Genomic DNA, 16456 nt, shown 5'->3' on the forward strand with positions numbered 1-16456 from the left:
AACACATAATTGCTCTCTTCTACAATCACTGACCAAAGCACACACTCATCAATACAGCGAATCTCACAATCACGCACTCGGACATATAGTGGCTTATATACTCCAACACTTACATATACTGCTTTGTACATATGTAGTTACTCACACATATACCACTGAGACATCCATTCACTCACCAATACAGCCATACGCACACTCACTCGCCCATGCACTCATGAACCCTTGCACCCAGAGAATCACCCATTCACACATCCATGCAGGGAGTCACACCCCCTCCCACACAGATACTTGGGCACCCGTACAGGTACTCAGACAACCAATCATTAACCCATATAGATAATCATGTAGCTACTCACAAACTCATGCGGCCACTTACACACCAACTCCTATCACGAGAGAAAAAAAATTAATGCCCCCCAGTTCCATTACCCGCTGTCGGCCCCGAGGACCCCATTCCCCGGGGCCCGGTCATTTTTTATTTAGAAAAAGGGAGAGGGACTGCATGCCCCCCCCCACCCCCCCAGGCCATTTTTGCCCCAGGGACCCCATTCCCCGGGCCATGGCCAATTTAAAATGGAAGGGGGCCAAGTGGTCCCCCTCCCAGGCCATTTTGGCCCAAGGGACCACCCTGGGGCACGGCCTCACGTAGGGGACTATCGGGTGAGCCCCAATGCCCCTGCAGTCCCTGCCGGCTCCCCATCTCCTGCAGGATCCTGCATTGCTTTTGTGCAAAGGGAGCTGCTGACATGCAGCCCCCTTTGCCGAAAAGCAATTCTGCTCCGCTTTATGGAAGCGAGAGCAGTTTTCCAGCCCTTGCTTCCATGAAGTGAAGCAGAAGTTTGCTATTTCATGGCGGGAGCAGTGCTCCCGCCATGCCATAGCAAACTGCAATGTCCTGGGGATGGGCACCCTGGAACATTGCTGTAGCCAGCCCTGGGGGGTGGCAGTCCCCAGGGCCATGAAGGGCTCCATCAAATTTAAAGCCCCAGGGAGGTGGTGGTCCCCGAGGCAAACGTCCACAACATACCCCCACAGTAACATAATTAGTGCCGTGGGGAGGTGGTGGTCTCTGGGGCAGTGTAGGGAGCAGGAGCCCCCCACACTTACATTTTAAAAATGAAGCCCCTGGGAGATGGCGGTCGCCGGGCTATGGGGTGGGCACATGTATTTAAAGACTAAAGCCCTGGGCAGGTGGCAGTCCCCGGGGCTTGGGGGGCCCGCGAGGCCCCACATCCAATAAATATTCAATCCCCCGGAGAAGTGGTGGTCCCTGGGGCAGTGTGGGGGGCAGGACCCCCCTCACTTTTTCCTACAAAAAAGCCCCGGGGAGGTGGCTGTCCCTGGAGCTTTTGAAATGTCCCCAGGACCAGGCCCGCCCGGGGGCTTTATTAGACAAAGCGCGGGAGACCGCGCTTTGTTTTTAAGAAAACAAATTCTGCGGGATTTGCATACCCTGCGCGACTCCTGCCAATTAATTTTTTTAATGCTTTTGTGGGCCCTCGGGGTCCCTGTTGGACCCCCTGAGCAGGCCTAGAGGGTCAGGGTGTTTCTACCCTGCCCCCTTTTCTTGTTTTTAATCCTTTTTTTCCTTTTTTCTTGTGATTTAGTTCAACCGAGTCACTGGATGACTGCCAACACTTCCTGGTTTGAAGTGTTGGCAGCCAATCAGAGTCAAGCTCATGCTCAGGAGGGTTCGCGTATCCACCGCAGTCACCAGATAAAAAAAATTTTAATATGAATTTCTCAGGAACTACTGAATGGATTTACACCATTAAAAACAAAGAGTGCACTATGGACCAAGAGCCATCTCTCTGCCAAATTTGGTGTAATTCCGTTCAGCAGTTCAGGCTGTAACTGCGACAAACTTTTCCTATGGGAATGAAAATGGAGAAAAAGCGTTTTGGGACCCACCTTTTTTCTCGACGAATCACCTCGAAACATTCAAGACAGGAGCTAACCAGAGTGCCCCATTAGTTTTTAAAATGTTGCAAAGATTTGTCAACCGGCGCCAAAGATATTGGGAAAAGAAAAAATGCTTTTTGAATACAAACAAGGTCCTTACTATAACTACCTACTGGCGACTGTCAGTAGGTAATATAAATAAATATATATACTTATTCACTGTAAATAACAAAGGTTACAGGGACCGTTATAGTTAAAACAGAGAAATAGTTAGTTAACTAACTATAAACTGCGCCCCGCCATGCACTGTTTATGACCTCACGTATGAAATCACTAAAGACATGTTCTATTACATCATTTATCTCATCACTGATGAGATCTCAAATGACTAGTGCCACCCAGTGCTTTAAATGGAAAAAGGGAGGTGCTGGTACTCACCAAATTGATTGTGGTACGTCTGGTAGGGGTGTGGCTACGATGCAGGCATTTACAAGATGAGCATTTTCTTCTTCAATGTAAAGTGCTCGAGTGCCCTTCGCCAAAGTTCGGGTCATATATGCAGGATGTGATTGGTATTTTTTGTAGTTTCATATATCTGACCCGAGGGAATTAGAGCGTTTTAACATGACAAGCAGTTTTACATGAAAACAGTAAGTTCAGGGGCTATTTCAGGGGGTTGGTAAAAATAAATTGGGTTATTAGTTGCCAAGGATATGAGTCTTTCAGAAGTAATACATCCACAATTATCTTTTAACTGGGAGTCAAATACCCCACTGTAACACTTGATTCTCTCATTGTAGTGAAGCAGAGCAGTCCAAGCCCTACTCACTGGAGGTGATGTGGGCTAGTAACCCCAGCTTGCAGCTACTTAAGAACAGTGCGTAATAGATCAGTGTACATTTGGTGCTATTTCTTTGAAAAAGGAGCCATTTTATTTCAAACTACTAAATACTAGGCATAGATATCAAATACGTCCATCGGGTAAATGGAAATGCCTTTGATGACATGCTCATATTACACTATACTTCAAGTGGTTCCTGAACCCTAAAACCACAATACCCCCACCTATATCAGATGCAGCATCTCAATGTAAGGGGGGGATGTCATTTTAGCTAAGGCAGGACTACTGGCTTTGTCAGGTTGACACCACACTAAGAGCAATAACCACGTGTCATACTGTGTCATAGTAGCATCATTGGAATTAATAGGAACATAAGTAGTGGAAAGTATTCATCGTAAATGTCAATATTGCATTGTTAATTTAGCATTTTTAAATTGATGATGTGTTTCAGCAACTTTCTTTACAGTCTATGTGCCACAAAGTGCAACCATAGGACCAACCAAAAGGCAGTCCCTGCACTCCAGATTCTGAGAGCAAAATCTCTCATTCTAGAGTTTTACTTAAAATCTTGGTTAACCTGTCCTGCAGTCATGTGTGCAAGGCCCCAGGAGATGTAGGGTTGATTTTGATAATACATTTTTAGAGGGCTGCTGCTCTTCTTGCAGCCCCCCACAACACACTTGAAGCAGGTTGGTAGTGTCCCTGCTGTCCGTAGGGCTATCAAGTGCACAAACAAATATGAAAGGAGGACCTCATTTGGCATTAAGTGTCGTACCGGGCCGAAAGCAGTGAATATCTGATGAGCAGCTTTGCCACTTTGTTATTCTCTTCTTGCAGCTGCATGCCAAGTGTCTTCTTGTCTTTGTTTTTTCAAACGGTGCTCATGCCCACCGGGCACCTCAGTGCTGCACAAGTTGGGGGCAACACAGGAATTCCACTTTTGGATGCCCCAGGTGGTTCTGCTGGTTGCCAACACAGGAGTCGGCATCTTCATTGTCCCTGCCATGTAGGCTCTTCAGTGCATGCCCCGCTCCCCTCAGACACAGTACAGGGTTTGGACGTGCACACTACCATTTGGGTAGCGCTCCTCCTCTTCCTCGTTAATTGTGGTCCCAGGAATGTGGTGCCAGGCCCCCAGTTATACTATGCCGGTCCCCAGGCACCTGGGGTAGCTGTGGGCAGAAATCAGTACAGGGAGGGGGCACCCTTCTCAAAGGAGGATCATTTAACCCCTTGTATGCTCGTGACAGAACCATTCCGTCACAAGCACAGCGCCACCGCGGCTCGTGATGGAGTAGTTCCGTCACGAGCATGGCAGTGCCGCGCGGCCCCCCTCCCCCTAGCGCCGTGGCGGAATTACCGCCGCGGCCAAGGGGTTAAAGAGACAACCATGTTGTTCAGGGCCCAGGTCCTACAACAGGGAGAATTTTGATGACATTGGGCAGAGAGTCACTCGCTCAGTCACTCGTTTCTTTTCTCTTGAATAGGGCAATCTTTAAAGTTGCATATCTTTGGCCCTGTAGGGCTGATTATGATCATGTTTTGCTTGTTGTGCTCCTATTGTCACGCCCTAGCCACCAGGAACATTTTCTTCAGGAGTCCTGGCATCTAAAGGTTGATTTGTAAGGGAGCTAGATTTTCTGTCTCTCTGCGCTATACTTGTCCTCTGCTTGGTTCGCTTTTCTCCTACTAGTGAGGCTCCTTGAGCAGCCCCTCCACAACCAGCCAGTAAAACACCCTCCATGCAACATGCCCCTGGTCCCAGAGCCTCTGGGCTTCTTGAATGGCACCAGTATATCAGAGAAGTGCATGGCCAGTCCACAGAAGTGCTAGGGGGCCACTCATCACCCAGGGTTCCCCAGCAGATCCTTTCCTTCAACTGTTCATTATAGGGCATAAATGGGACGGCACCACTGGCCCTAGAAACACCCATCTTAGTCAAGTCAGCTGAAATTAAAGTCCTTAGTCCACCCTTAAAGACAATCAGGCTTTTCCTTCCTGCTGGACATCCTTTCTCCATTGTAGCCCCCAGGTCTAGGTTCTTCTCAATGGTCTCTCCTTTGCGCATGGGTTTTTAAGTGAGATGGATGTTTTAGAAACCAGGCATCCCCAGCCAATCCGAAGATTCCACACATTCACTCCACCCCGTCCCAACACTCCTGCACAGTACTCTGGGGGAAATCTAAAGTGGTGGCTTCAAATTGTCTTTTTTGAGTGCTCCTCTGAGAACCTCAGCTCTGCCCCTAGCTGGTACAACCACCTGATCCCTTCTTACCAAACCTTCAAAGGTGATCCCCTCCTGTGTTGGCTACAGAGGTCTGGGCTTTTCATAGTTTGTTCAAGTGGATCTGGGCTGTCCCATTGCAGGTGCAGTGGGACAAGCTAATTTTCGATGCAGTTTTTTTCGCCACCCTTTTCCTTTCCCAGGAACTGGGTCAAGCACTGTAATTGCCCTTTTGTGTGGGAAGGCATTTGATCCCTCTGCTCAGAAGCTGTAGGGGGGAAGGCCTGGAAAACGATTATAAGCTATGACGAAGAAAGATGACAAATCTTTGAGCCCCATAAGATGTATAGATACCAACTTATTCCAAGACATGTTGGAACTCAGGGCTCAAGGGGCATTGTTGCCAAAGGTCGTGACTACCTTCCAAATCGGGCAACATATCTCTCTGTCTATCTTCTTTCCTATAGGTATCAGCATGAAGGGGTGTCGCTTGTATGTGACTCTGCTCCATCATTTCTTGGGTGGTATGGAAGAATCACAAAGCCATGTGGGGCTATCTTGTGGCATATGGAGGCACTGCTATTAAAGATGTGCAGATCCAGGCTGGCCTTGTGGGAGTATTCTAAGGTGAAGAAATAGCAGTTAGATAGATATCAACCAGAAAGAGTTTCACCAGAGGTAAGCAACTTGTTAATCAACTATGAAGCAACAATAGTGCTTCAATTAAACCCTGTTTCAACAAATATTCTCAAAACAATATAAGCAAAATAGTCAAAGACTTCCATAAATTCCCATTTATTTAATGTATGATTTACACAGCTTTAGGTCCACAGAACCACAAGTAGATTTTTGATATTTGGTCTGTTTCCATTTCAACGTCTTTGTAAGCTATCCCTCTATTCCTTCTGCATAGTTTGGGACTGCTACAAATTCCATTATCTCTTTGGCTATTATTTTTTATTTCAAAATCGAAAACCATAAATCAGGGGGAATCTAATTGACACCTTTTTTGATGTTGTATTGACTTTTTGTAGTAATACAACAACAAAAATGAAATGTAGTAAAGAGGAATTGCAGTGTTCCAGAAAAATTCACTGACAGAAAGCAGAGAATTGAAAAGTCCATTGACAGACAGAGCTGAAAGACATAAAAATGTGTGAAGTGCTCATTGAAATTAGTAATGGAATATAAGCCGAGGAGTGATCCATTCAATGTAAGAGGCAAAACTGAATACTGGTGAGGAATATGGACATCCTGACCAAGAGAAAGAGGGTTATATGTCAGAATACAAATGACAGCCAGCAACAATATCCACTGCAGAATATCATCTACGGTAAGTATACATCTACTGTTCTTAGTTCCCATCTTTGTAAGATGAAAATATATGTGTTGTTGGTGTACGTAGATGTGGAGTTATGAATAGTAAATCTCATATGTGTACCATGAAGATATATATTGCAATTTTTATTGTATTTATGTAGTGCCTACTACCCCGACAAGTGCTTCGACGAGTTGCACGCTACCCTGGAACCCAAACACAATTAGTGGTGAATTAGGATAGGGAAATATGAGTTTGAGCAGTGGACATTCAAGACTGTTAGTTGGATTGAGTAGGACAATGGAGGAATACTAGAGGGAAGAGTCTAGATAGTGTTATTTGGGAGATCAGAGTGGTAAATCGAGGTTTGGGATGAGTAAAAGGAGAGATGGAGGAGGGAAGAGACTCCAGAAAAAGATTAGGGAGATCATAGTAGTAAAATTAGGTTTAGGATGAGTTAAAAGAGGGATACATGAAGGAAGAACTTAGAAAGCGTTGCTTGATGGATCACAGTAGTAAAATTACATTTGGGTTCAGCTAAGGAGGGATAGAGAAGGTAGAAGTCTAGAAAGGGTTGCTTTGGAGATCATAGAGGTAGAATGAGGTTTGGGATGAGTCAGAGAGTGGAGGTTGAGGATATTTTAAGAGAGGTGTAGGGTGAGGCAGAGTAGTACATTCGAGAGAGTCAAAGGATTTTTTTTCTTTTGTTTTCTTCTACAGTAGTACTAAAGTAATAAATATATAAATACATAACTATATAGAAATGGTATGCATGTATAAGGAAGATAATATAATGAGATTTAAAGTTGTATTGTATAAACTCGGACTTTCAGGTGTTGCTGTACTTGAAGCTAATTTATTTGTGTATTTTTACAACTATTTTGTTAATTTATTTTTAATTTATTTTTAATGTTATTTTATTTTCATTTTTAACTTTTTCTAAATATTTTAATAGTGAAGCACTTGTAAATAAAATAACTATGATAATATATACATATTGTGATAAATTAAACAGACCTATAAGCATCTAATCAAATAACTTATATGAAAACTATGCAGTGACCTATAACCATATTTAGCATAGAATAATATATATAAATTGATGGAATCATAGGTCATATATGCCTTTGCTAAGTAGGCCTAAAGAATATCTATATTTTTTTAACATAATTATTATTCATATTTGTACAATGAAATACACATATCTAGATAATACATATAATGAATTTATAAATGGTTACATACACAGGTATAAGCTGTACATTAGTGTTGGAATATGGTGTGTATGTAGGAAGGAGCCAACTCTTGAGTAGTCTTCTGAAGATAAGATGGTTATCAGTTTGCACAGGAAAGGTCAATTTGTAATCAGTCTGTAGTTGTCGGGGTCTTGCAGGTCCAGGTTTGTTTTCTTTAATAATGGGCGCAAGTATGCCTTTTTTAGGTCTTCTGGAAAGATTCCTGTAGTTTAAGAATTATTGACGATTCTTCTTATTGGTACGGCAGCAGAGGTATTTAAAAGAATATTCTTGAAGATTTGTGGTGGACACGGGTTAGAAGGACAGCCAGCTGGCCTGCTTGCTTTGACCAGATCCTGAAATGTACTCTGTGATATTTGTTTGAAGGAATACAGAGGCTGGGTTAGCCTACTCTTGGAGGGATTTTTGGGAAATGGTTTGGAGCTGGTGATTTTCCTTTGTTTTAAATAAGAGTCCAAAGTGTCTGCTTTGCTTGTGCAATGATTTGCCAATTAGTCAGTGAACCCTTGAGTAATGGGATGAGTTCCTTCTGTGCATTAGAGTTTGCCAACATTTTGTGAGAATTTTATATAATTCTTTATTTGCACATTTAACATTTTGAATTCTGTTGGAATAGTACCTTTTGTTTTTTAGCTTTTTGATTGTTGACTTGTATATTCTGTTAAGTTTGTGTAGGTGAAGTTTGTCTTGATTGCGGCTTGTTTTGAGCCAGGTATGTTGCAGCTTTCTAATTTGCTGTTTCATCTTTTTTTTTCTGTATTTCTCAAAGGTGCTTCTTTGTTGTTGTTAGTGGTATTAAGATATCAAAAGCTTTCTGTAACTACTCATAAAGTTTTTGAACTGAATGTATTGTGTCTAGGTCTGTGCTGGATGTTAATTGTGTTTCCAAATATTCAAAATTGAGTTTATTCCATAGTGGATAAGTAGATGCATGTAAGGTGGCCTTGGGTGTGTTGATTTGTGGCATTTTATGTTAGAAAGTTACCAAATGGTGGTCTGACCATGTGACCGGAGTAATCCTTTGATATCGTTCCTTTTCCTATCTTGCCCCTCTGCTTCGGAATAAACTGCCTCCCCCCCACCTTCTATCCATTTCTGAACACAAACTCTTCCGTGAAAGTCTCAAAACATGGCTTTTCCCTAAATAATTTCTGCTGTCAGAGTGGGGCTTGAACCCGCCCCTCTTCTCCATTGGCTGGCCTCCTAAATGCTGGCCAGCCATTGGAGAAGATAGGCGTCTTTCCATTTAAGCCCCGTCTTTTTGGGATTCGGGAGTTTGTTTTTTAGGTTCTTTCTCTCCTCTTCCCATTGACTGGAAATTTACATTCCAGCCAATGGGAAGAGGAGATAAAGAAAAACACGCCCTCGAATCCGAAAATGACGGGGGGTTTCTCCGAGGCATTTCTGCTTGACCTCGGAGAAACATGGTGGTCCTTTCCCCCTTGCGCTGTTCTTGGGGCTCTTTGAGTGTCTGTCCCTCGGGCCCGGCTTGTTTTTCATAGTAGCATTCATCAGAAGATTCACTTTCTACTTTCTCCTACTGAGGCAGCCATGCAAAGACAGGAGCGCGCAAAAAAAAGCATAATAATTAAGCCCCTTGCGCGAGATAGCCGGCGGCGCGCACGCCCCACACAAGCCATACGCAGTTACAAAGGCCGGGCTGTAGCCTGGTGCGTGGCCCTGCGCTGCCGTGTTTTCCCCTTCCCTCCCTCCTCCCTCGCAGGCGTCTCGCGCCCCCTCCTTTGCAATCGCCAGTGCCCTCGCACCTCTTCGCCTCTCACCGTTATCGTTCTTCCCTTCGGAAGGCTGGCCTGGCGCCCCCGCCAGCTCGCGTGCTCCTTCTCTCCTGTCCTGTCTCGCGCTCCCTCCTCACGTGTTCTCCCTGTCTCCCCGGCCGGAGGTGGGGTGGAAGGCAATCCACTCCCTCACATGACTCGAGCGTTTGTCCCCGTGATCAGCAGCGCCGATACCCCGTGTCCCTGCAGCCCGAGGAGGGAGAGGGAGGCCCGCCTGCTGCCCGCGTGACTACAACAGCCTGACAGCAACCAGGAAATAAGAGGCGCCCAACCGCAGCGGGCCCAGCGCCCTCCCGTGCTCCCCCTTCCAGAAATTTCCACCGCCCCATCCCCATGTACATGTTGGATCCAGGCCTGGACACCAACTCCAGGTGAGTGCAGGGGACAGCCCACTGACAGCCACGGGCGGAGGGAGGAGGCTGACTTTGTGAATAGCAAGCCGCGGGAGCTCTGTTTGTGTAGCGTATGACAAGGGGGATCAGCTGTGTATATCTATATACACACGAAAGTTATTCGTACGCAGGCCTGCACAATCTGTATATATGTACTAAAATGCAAAACAAATACGCAACAATGTATATGGTAAGTATTCTGAGAAACAATTTCACTGTTGTAGTGTCCAGCGATATGCCTGTGTGCTCTATTCGTGAACGCAGTTTGGTTCTTTCCCAACACTGAAGAGGAACGAATGGGCTCACGTATAAGTGGGCCATATGCTCAGAGCGGCAGTTGAGTGCTGACAGGTCTGTGCCTCCTGATTGAATCTCAAAATTAACTTTGTTTCAGCTTTACAGTTGTTGTAAACCCCAAATTACCATTAAAAACAATGCATATCACACCACGCTACACGAAATGCGTGGAGCAAATTTAAAAAATTGAACATTCATACATGCACACCTGTCCAACATTTAAGGCTAGTTAGTACAAGATTTATATGATATACAATATCTTATCATGTATTTAAGGCAGGTCAGAAATATGAAATTAAGCTTTATTTTGGAATGCGCTGCAGGTGTTTTGTGTTGCTGTATATGATTTACATTTTAATTTTTAGTGGTACTTTAAGATATGTGTTTTCTATAGTTCGGCTCGTTGTGCTTGCTTTTCTTGCCTCTGTTCCCTCATTGTGCTTGTTTTTCTGGCCTCTGTTCCCTGGTTGTGATCGTTTTTCTTGCCTCTGTTCCCTGGTTGTGCCTGGTTGTGATAGTTTTTTCTTGCTTCTGTTCCCTGGTTGTGATCGTTTTTTCTTGCCTCTGTTCCCTGGTTGTGATCGGTTTTTTTTCTTGCCTCTGTTCCCTGGTTGTGATTGGTTTTTTTTTCTTGCCTCAGTTCCCTTGTTGTGATCGTTTTTCTTGCCTCTGTTCCCTGGTTGTGCCTGGTTGTGATCGTTTTTCTGGCCTCTGTTCCCTGGTTGTGCTCGTTTTTCTGGCCTCTGTTCCCTTGTTGTGATCGTTTTTCTTGCCTCTGTTCCCTGGTTGTGCCCGGTTGTGATCGTTTTTCTTGCCTCTGTTCCCTGGTTGAGCCTGGTTGTGATCGTTTTTCTTGCCTCTGTTCCCTGGTTGAGCCTGGTTGTGATCTTTTTTCTTGCCTCTGTTCCCTGGTTGTGATTGTTTTTCTTGTTTAAAACTTTTCTGCAGAAAATTCTTGCCATTGGGTGTTCCCATATGTTGACAAGCATGCTTCAGGTCCGTACATGCTAGTAACGCTCAAACGCAACAGCTGTGTGTGTGTGGTGCTCTGTGTTTGGCGCTCTGTGTGTGTGTCGCTCTGTGTGTGTGTTTGTGGCGCTCTGCGTGTGTGTGTGTGTCGCTCTGTGTGTGTGTGTGTGTGGCACTCTGTGTGTGTGTGTGGTGCTCTGTGTGATTTTCTGTGTGTGGCGCTCTGTGTGTGTGTGTGGCGCTCTGAGTGTGTGTGTGGCGCTCTGTGTGTGTGTGTGTGGCGCTCTGTGTCTGTGGTGCTCTGTGTGTGTGTGGCGCTCTGTGTGGCGCTCTGTGTGTGTGTGTGTGTGTGGCGCTCTGTGTGTGTGTGTGTGTGGTGCTCTGTGTGTGTGTGTGGCGCTGTGTGTGTGTGGCGCTCTGTGTGTGTGTGTGTGTCGCTGTGTGTGTGTGTGTGTGTGGCACTCTGTGTGTGTGTGTGTGGCGCTCTGTGTGTGTGGCGCACTGTGTTGCACTCTGTGTGTGTGTGGTGCTGTGTGTGGCACTCTGTGTGTGTGGTGCTCTGTGTGTGGTACTCTGTGTGGCGCTCTGTGTGGAGCTCTGTGTGGCGCTCTGTGTGGTGCTCTGTGTGTGTGTGTAGGGCTCTGTGTGTGTGTGTGGGGCTCTGTGTCTGCTAATACTCTCTACTCTCTAATGCTCACCTATTGCCATTGTAAATGACAATACCATTTATTTATGTTTTAAAAAATGAAAAAAATGCCATTTGCAATGCCAATAGCTCTAACTTTAACAAAGACAAGACCATTGCATTGTAAATGCTTGTTTTAAAGGGGGCCTCGAAACAGGTCTCTATCGGGCTCTGTTTTGTGCCCTGGCACAGGCGGTCCGTTTTTTTTCCGGACTGCAATGACAGCAGGCACAACGATGTGCGTGTGCTCACACTGTTCATTTCTCACTAGTGGGGAAGTTACGGCATGACGTCATGCCAGGTGAGCGCTGTAGGGGAAGGGTAACCCTTTAGAGTAATTTTCTTTCTGGATTCCCCTTCTCTTTTTTTAAACTGACGAGCAGCAACATTGTAGTGGTGTCACCAGGGCTTTAAGTGGTAAATGTTTCAATACTATATACAACCCATAGTTGCTGCTTATTTATCTTATGCCACTAACAACCACTACAAAGCCAATAGTCCCGACTTCTTGTAGGTATGATGTTACTTGTTGTCTCATATATCTGGATGCAGTGACTGAAACAGCAAATTACAAGGCAGGCGGCAAACTATGCTAAACACAGATTTTCAATGTATGTGTTTTAAGCGATGCCCTTAATTACATTACCCACGCCCCTTTCAGAGTCCCCCATAGTTTTTTCATACCACTTAAAGCCCTGGGACTGGGAGTGTTTGCGTGTGGCAAAAAAGGACGCTTTGTGCATGGGATGTTACAACGTCCTCCTTCTTCAAAAACTGAATTGAAGGTCTAGGTGTGATTGACCTCCTGCTTACAGCAGCGGTCAAAACGGTGTTGAATAACTGGAAGGACACAGCAAAGGCCACCTTTAAAGCCTGGTTCAACTGGGTCATTTTCCTAAGGGGAGCCGACACCATAACGTCCAACAGCCAAAGGGACTCAGGGAAAAAGAGCGAGATATGGCTGTCACTAGACAACTACTTGTCCTCTCACAAGCCACCCTAAACACTCAGACCAGACAATACTACAAAACGCACACATGCACCCTACTCAACAACATAATGTGCCTACGTCTCTCTACTTCGGACACCTTTCTTCTTTTGATCCTCTATCTCCTCACATCACCAGGGGGGCGGAAAGATAACCATACTGGTTGCCAAAGGGACACGGGGGAAACTGGAACGTGCAAGAGCGGAGAGAAGAAGATGAAACAAACTGTAGAATGGACTGTCAAGAGCCAAACTAATTAAAGCCAATGTATACAATGCTTGACAACCCCCTCCCCCCCCCCCCCCCCCCCGGCGCTTTTTCTTCTTTCTTTTTCCCCATGTGTTTCACCCAGTACCATGTAAATATGCTCTTTATTTTCAATAAAAAATTACTGAAATAAAAAAATAAAAAACTTAAATGAGTGAACAGTCTTTGCCAAAGAAACTTGTCTGTGTGTTTCTTTTTAAAACGCTTTGAACAAATACTGACATTAACAGAACAGTAGAACTAAAGTAAAGGTTTTTTGATTCCAGAATAGTTTGAAAAGAAATGATGTGACAACGTGGGGGGATCTCTCGAGTTCAACAATCGGACGAACAGCAGGCGACCAGTGAAAGGCGAAACCAAGGAATTATATGTTATCAGTGTCATCATTCGTAGAAGCGCCCTGTGACTGCCAGCGCCACTAGAGGTGACATACTGTTTCCGTTTTAGAGAGGGAATCTGTAGGGTGGTAATGGTAAACAGGGTACTGGTTGTTCCTCGGGCCTCCCGCTGCAGCCGTTCCTGCTGACGTGCTTTCGATCTAACGTTCTGAATCAGAAAAACAGCCCGTGCCCCCTCTCACGGCAGCGTGCTGTTTTCGTCAGCTTCTGATTGGCCGGTTCGGCTGCCTGTCAGCGGCAGGGGGCGGTCTGCTGAACTGGTTCTTTCTGCTACCGGGCAGAAGTTGTTAATAAGGGGCTGAACTGAATGGGCAGCAGGTAGACCAGGCAGTGACAGTAGGTGAGGGCATATCTCGAGGCACCGTAGGGTAAAAATTGCACAGGGGTGAAAGGACAATACAGATCTATTAGTATTGAGCGTACAAAGAGGAGATACAGCCTTATGACACGTGTACTGTGCTAGTGTTCAGGGGAGAGAGTTAAAGAAAGAGAATTAAAGACGAGGGGTGGGACACCAGGGTGTGAAAGCCAAAGGAGGGGATAGATACGCCGACTGAGTGGCAGAGGGGTTTTTGCTTCGAACAGCTGTTCTCTCATTGCTGCGGCTGGGCTTCTTGGTGCAAAGAAGCTTGCTGACTGGGGCTCTGCCGCAAGGTGCAGGCTGCTGGCACAGAGGAGGCAAGAGCAAGCGTCGAATCCGGACCCGAGATGAAGTTCGCGAGGTTTCTGATGAAGAATGCCGCCCTGGCCAACATCCCCAAGCACATCGAGCGATTCTCCAAGTTCTCCCCGTCCCCTCTCTCCATGAAGCAGTTCCTGGATTTTGGTAAGCCCGCTGCCGCTGTAGCGTAAATGCAAATGTACCGTGTGCTCGAGGATTTAAACATTCATGTATCCGGATTTGCAAGCCTGCATTATTCGTGCTGTGCTTCTCGACAGGCCGCGATGTTGTATCCAAATATCTGGATACAAAGGCGAGGTGCTTAACCCTTTATACCTATGCGGTAAAATGCTAATGGCATTTACGGATGCGCATTGTTTTGCCTCTGGTTGACATATTAACTCTGTGCTGTACAGTGCTTTACACATAGGAACTGGTGCATGTTTTAGTAGTACATGCGAATGTTTACCACTCTATCAGTGCAGTGCATTTTTTTGCTGCACGGTGATGTAATTGACAGTTTATTTATTGCTGCAGTCATATGGTTAATATCTTCTTGGGCACAATTTCGTCTTCACTGATTGGTTAGTGCATTAGTCTTCTCACTGTTGTTATACCCCAAAGCTTGTAGAAATAAATACGTTTCCTCAGTTGAGCTAAGCGACTGCACCACCTAGAGGCTTTTCAGATGCTTTCATTCATATAGTCTGAGAGCAATAGCCTGTGCTAAGCGTGTTGTGTGTTTGTTTCTCAAAAGGACCGCAACACGAGCGTTTGAGAGTGTGCAGTAGTCACCAGTGCCTCGGGTCATACTTTTTGCAGTACGGTTACTTCCTGGGAACAATCGCAGCACATTTGTGTCGTACCAATGCTGTAAAAGTTGTGCTCTTTGTCATTCTTTGTTTCAGATGTACGACCCCTCAGGATCCCAGCACTTACGTAATCTGCCACTCAGGAATTGCACAAAGTTGAAAGTGCTTACCATGTGAATGCTCATGTTCTTTTGAGGGGAGCCCTGAGGGCTCAAACTGTGAGGGTGATTCAGAGGGTCCTACCATTTCTTAACGTAGCCCCTTTGTCCTGTTAGGTTTAGGTTTCGGTTTCGGCTGCGCGCATATCAAAAGCAGCACCGGACGCCCGTCAGCCATCTGTTTTCCTTATCTTGATGGCCTAAGCTCACCCTGCCTTTCCGCCTGCTGTCACCTCACGACAGGCATTGTCATGTTAATGGTCAGTCAAAGGGCTTGACCCCCAGCAGCGGTCCTCAGATTCAGTTCCATCCTCAGTGGATGTGCATGTTCAGACATGTACAGACAAACACCGCGGGCCTCACAGGGGTCGATATTACTGAGGTATGGTTGCACACGATTTCATCTGTACCATCTGACTGTGCAGTAGGTTGCCATGGTTGAATGCAGGGTCGTTTCTGGAGCTGGTTCATGTGCTTACCTGTAAGGCAATCTGGCAGTACCCGGCTAGCTGGTCTGATAGGTCAGTGTGTGAGCCGGGTATTGGAGGTTTGTGGGCCTGTTTTCTGTTCTGGGGGGTTAGTTTATAATTCTGATTTCCCTTATATTACTTCAGACATTGCATGTAGCAAACACACATGCAAGCAGGCTCCTATACACCCCCCCCATATAAGTCAAAACATGCCCAAGTTGCAAAAGCCTGATTCGGTAATAGAGGCCACTGTTATTTGGTGCCTGCCTAGGATTATTTTGTATTCAGTCTAACCCTGCATGTAGTGTGTCCTTTCTCTTATTATTGCATTGCAGTTCCAGTCCAGATATGAGCTCTGCTCTGGATCTTGAGATAGCAGTACAGAATAAAATGTGTATTGCAGACAACGAGAATTATTGAAGCGTTACATCCTCAAACTCAAGATCGCTGTGGCAAATTGCACCTCAGCCCTCCTCGATAACTTCACCTGTTAGTGTGTTAGATATTTGTTCCTGTGCATATGCGCTGCATGCTTAATTAGCTGACCCTTGTTGAGCTGGATTAGTTTACTTTATCTAAAAGGCGAATGATCAAGAGTGGCTGTGTTTTATAGGGCGCGTGAATACCACCTGTGCCAGCGATGAAAATCACCTTTGACCACTTGCACAAGTTGCAATTACCTGAACCCACATGCTAAAGACCAATACTGGAACCCACATACTAAAGACCAATAGAGGCAGCACGTAGGTAATGAATGAGGGGAGATGTATTGGACCAGGAGTGTATATTTTTACCAATATAGGTGCACATATATGGGGACAAAACTCACGCAAACTGAGATTCTTCAAGAACAAATGATTGACTTTTACTATGCAAAATGTTAAAGTAACCAAAATGATGGGAAAAATAAAGAAACGTGTAAACTATAAATGTGTTTGGTAACATTTTGCACTATATTACTTCTTTACATTCACACATGAATGTGGAACACTTGGCATTGGCAGTGGTAAGCAGAGCAAAAC

The 16456-nt window shown here is 45.4% G+C and overlaps 1 protein-coding gene across 1 annotated transcript in view; it reads left to right on the forward strand.

Annotated features, from left to right (window-relative positions):
- Window positions 1-13622: 13622 nt before the first annotated feature.
- The window catches only part of LOC144784740 (pyruvate dehydrogenase (acetyl-transferring) kinase isozyme 2, mitochondrial-like), a 51438-nt gene continuing 48604 nt past the window's right edge, over window positions 13623-16456 (forward strand). Inside the window, exon 1 of the mRNA XM_078663728.1 lies at window positions 13623-14159. Within this exon, the coding sequence (XP_078519854.1) occupies window positions 14042-14159 (118 nt within the window). The 5' untranslated portion in view covers window positions 13623-14041. The remainder of the gene's footprint in view (window positions 14160-16456) is intronic.

Source organism: Lissotriton helveticus, chromosome 10 (genome assembly GCF_964261635.1).
Source record: "Lissotriton helveticus chromosome 10, aLisHel1.1, whole genome shotgun sequence".
Lineage (NCBI taxonomy): Eukaryota > Metazoa > Chordata > Amphibia > Caudata > Salamandridae > Lissotriton > Lissotriton helveticus.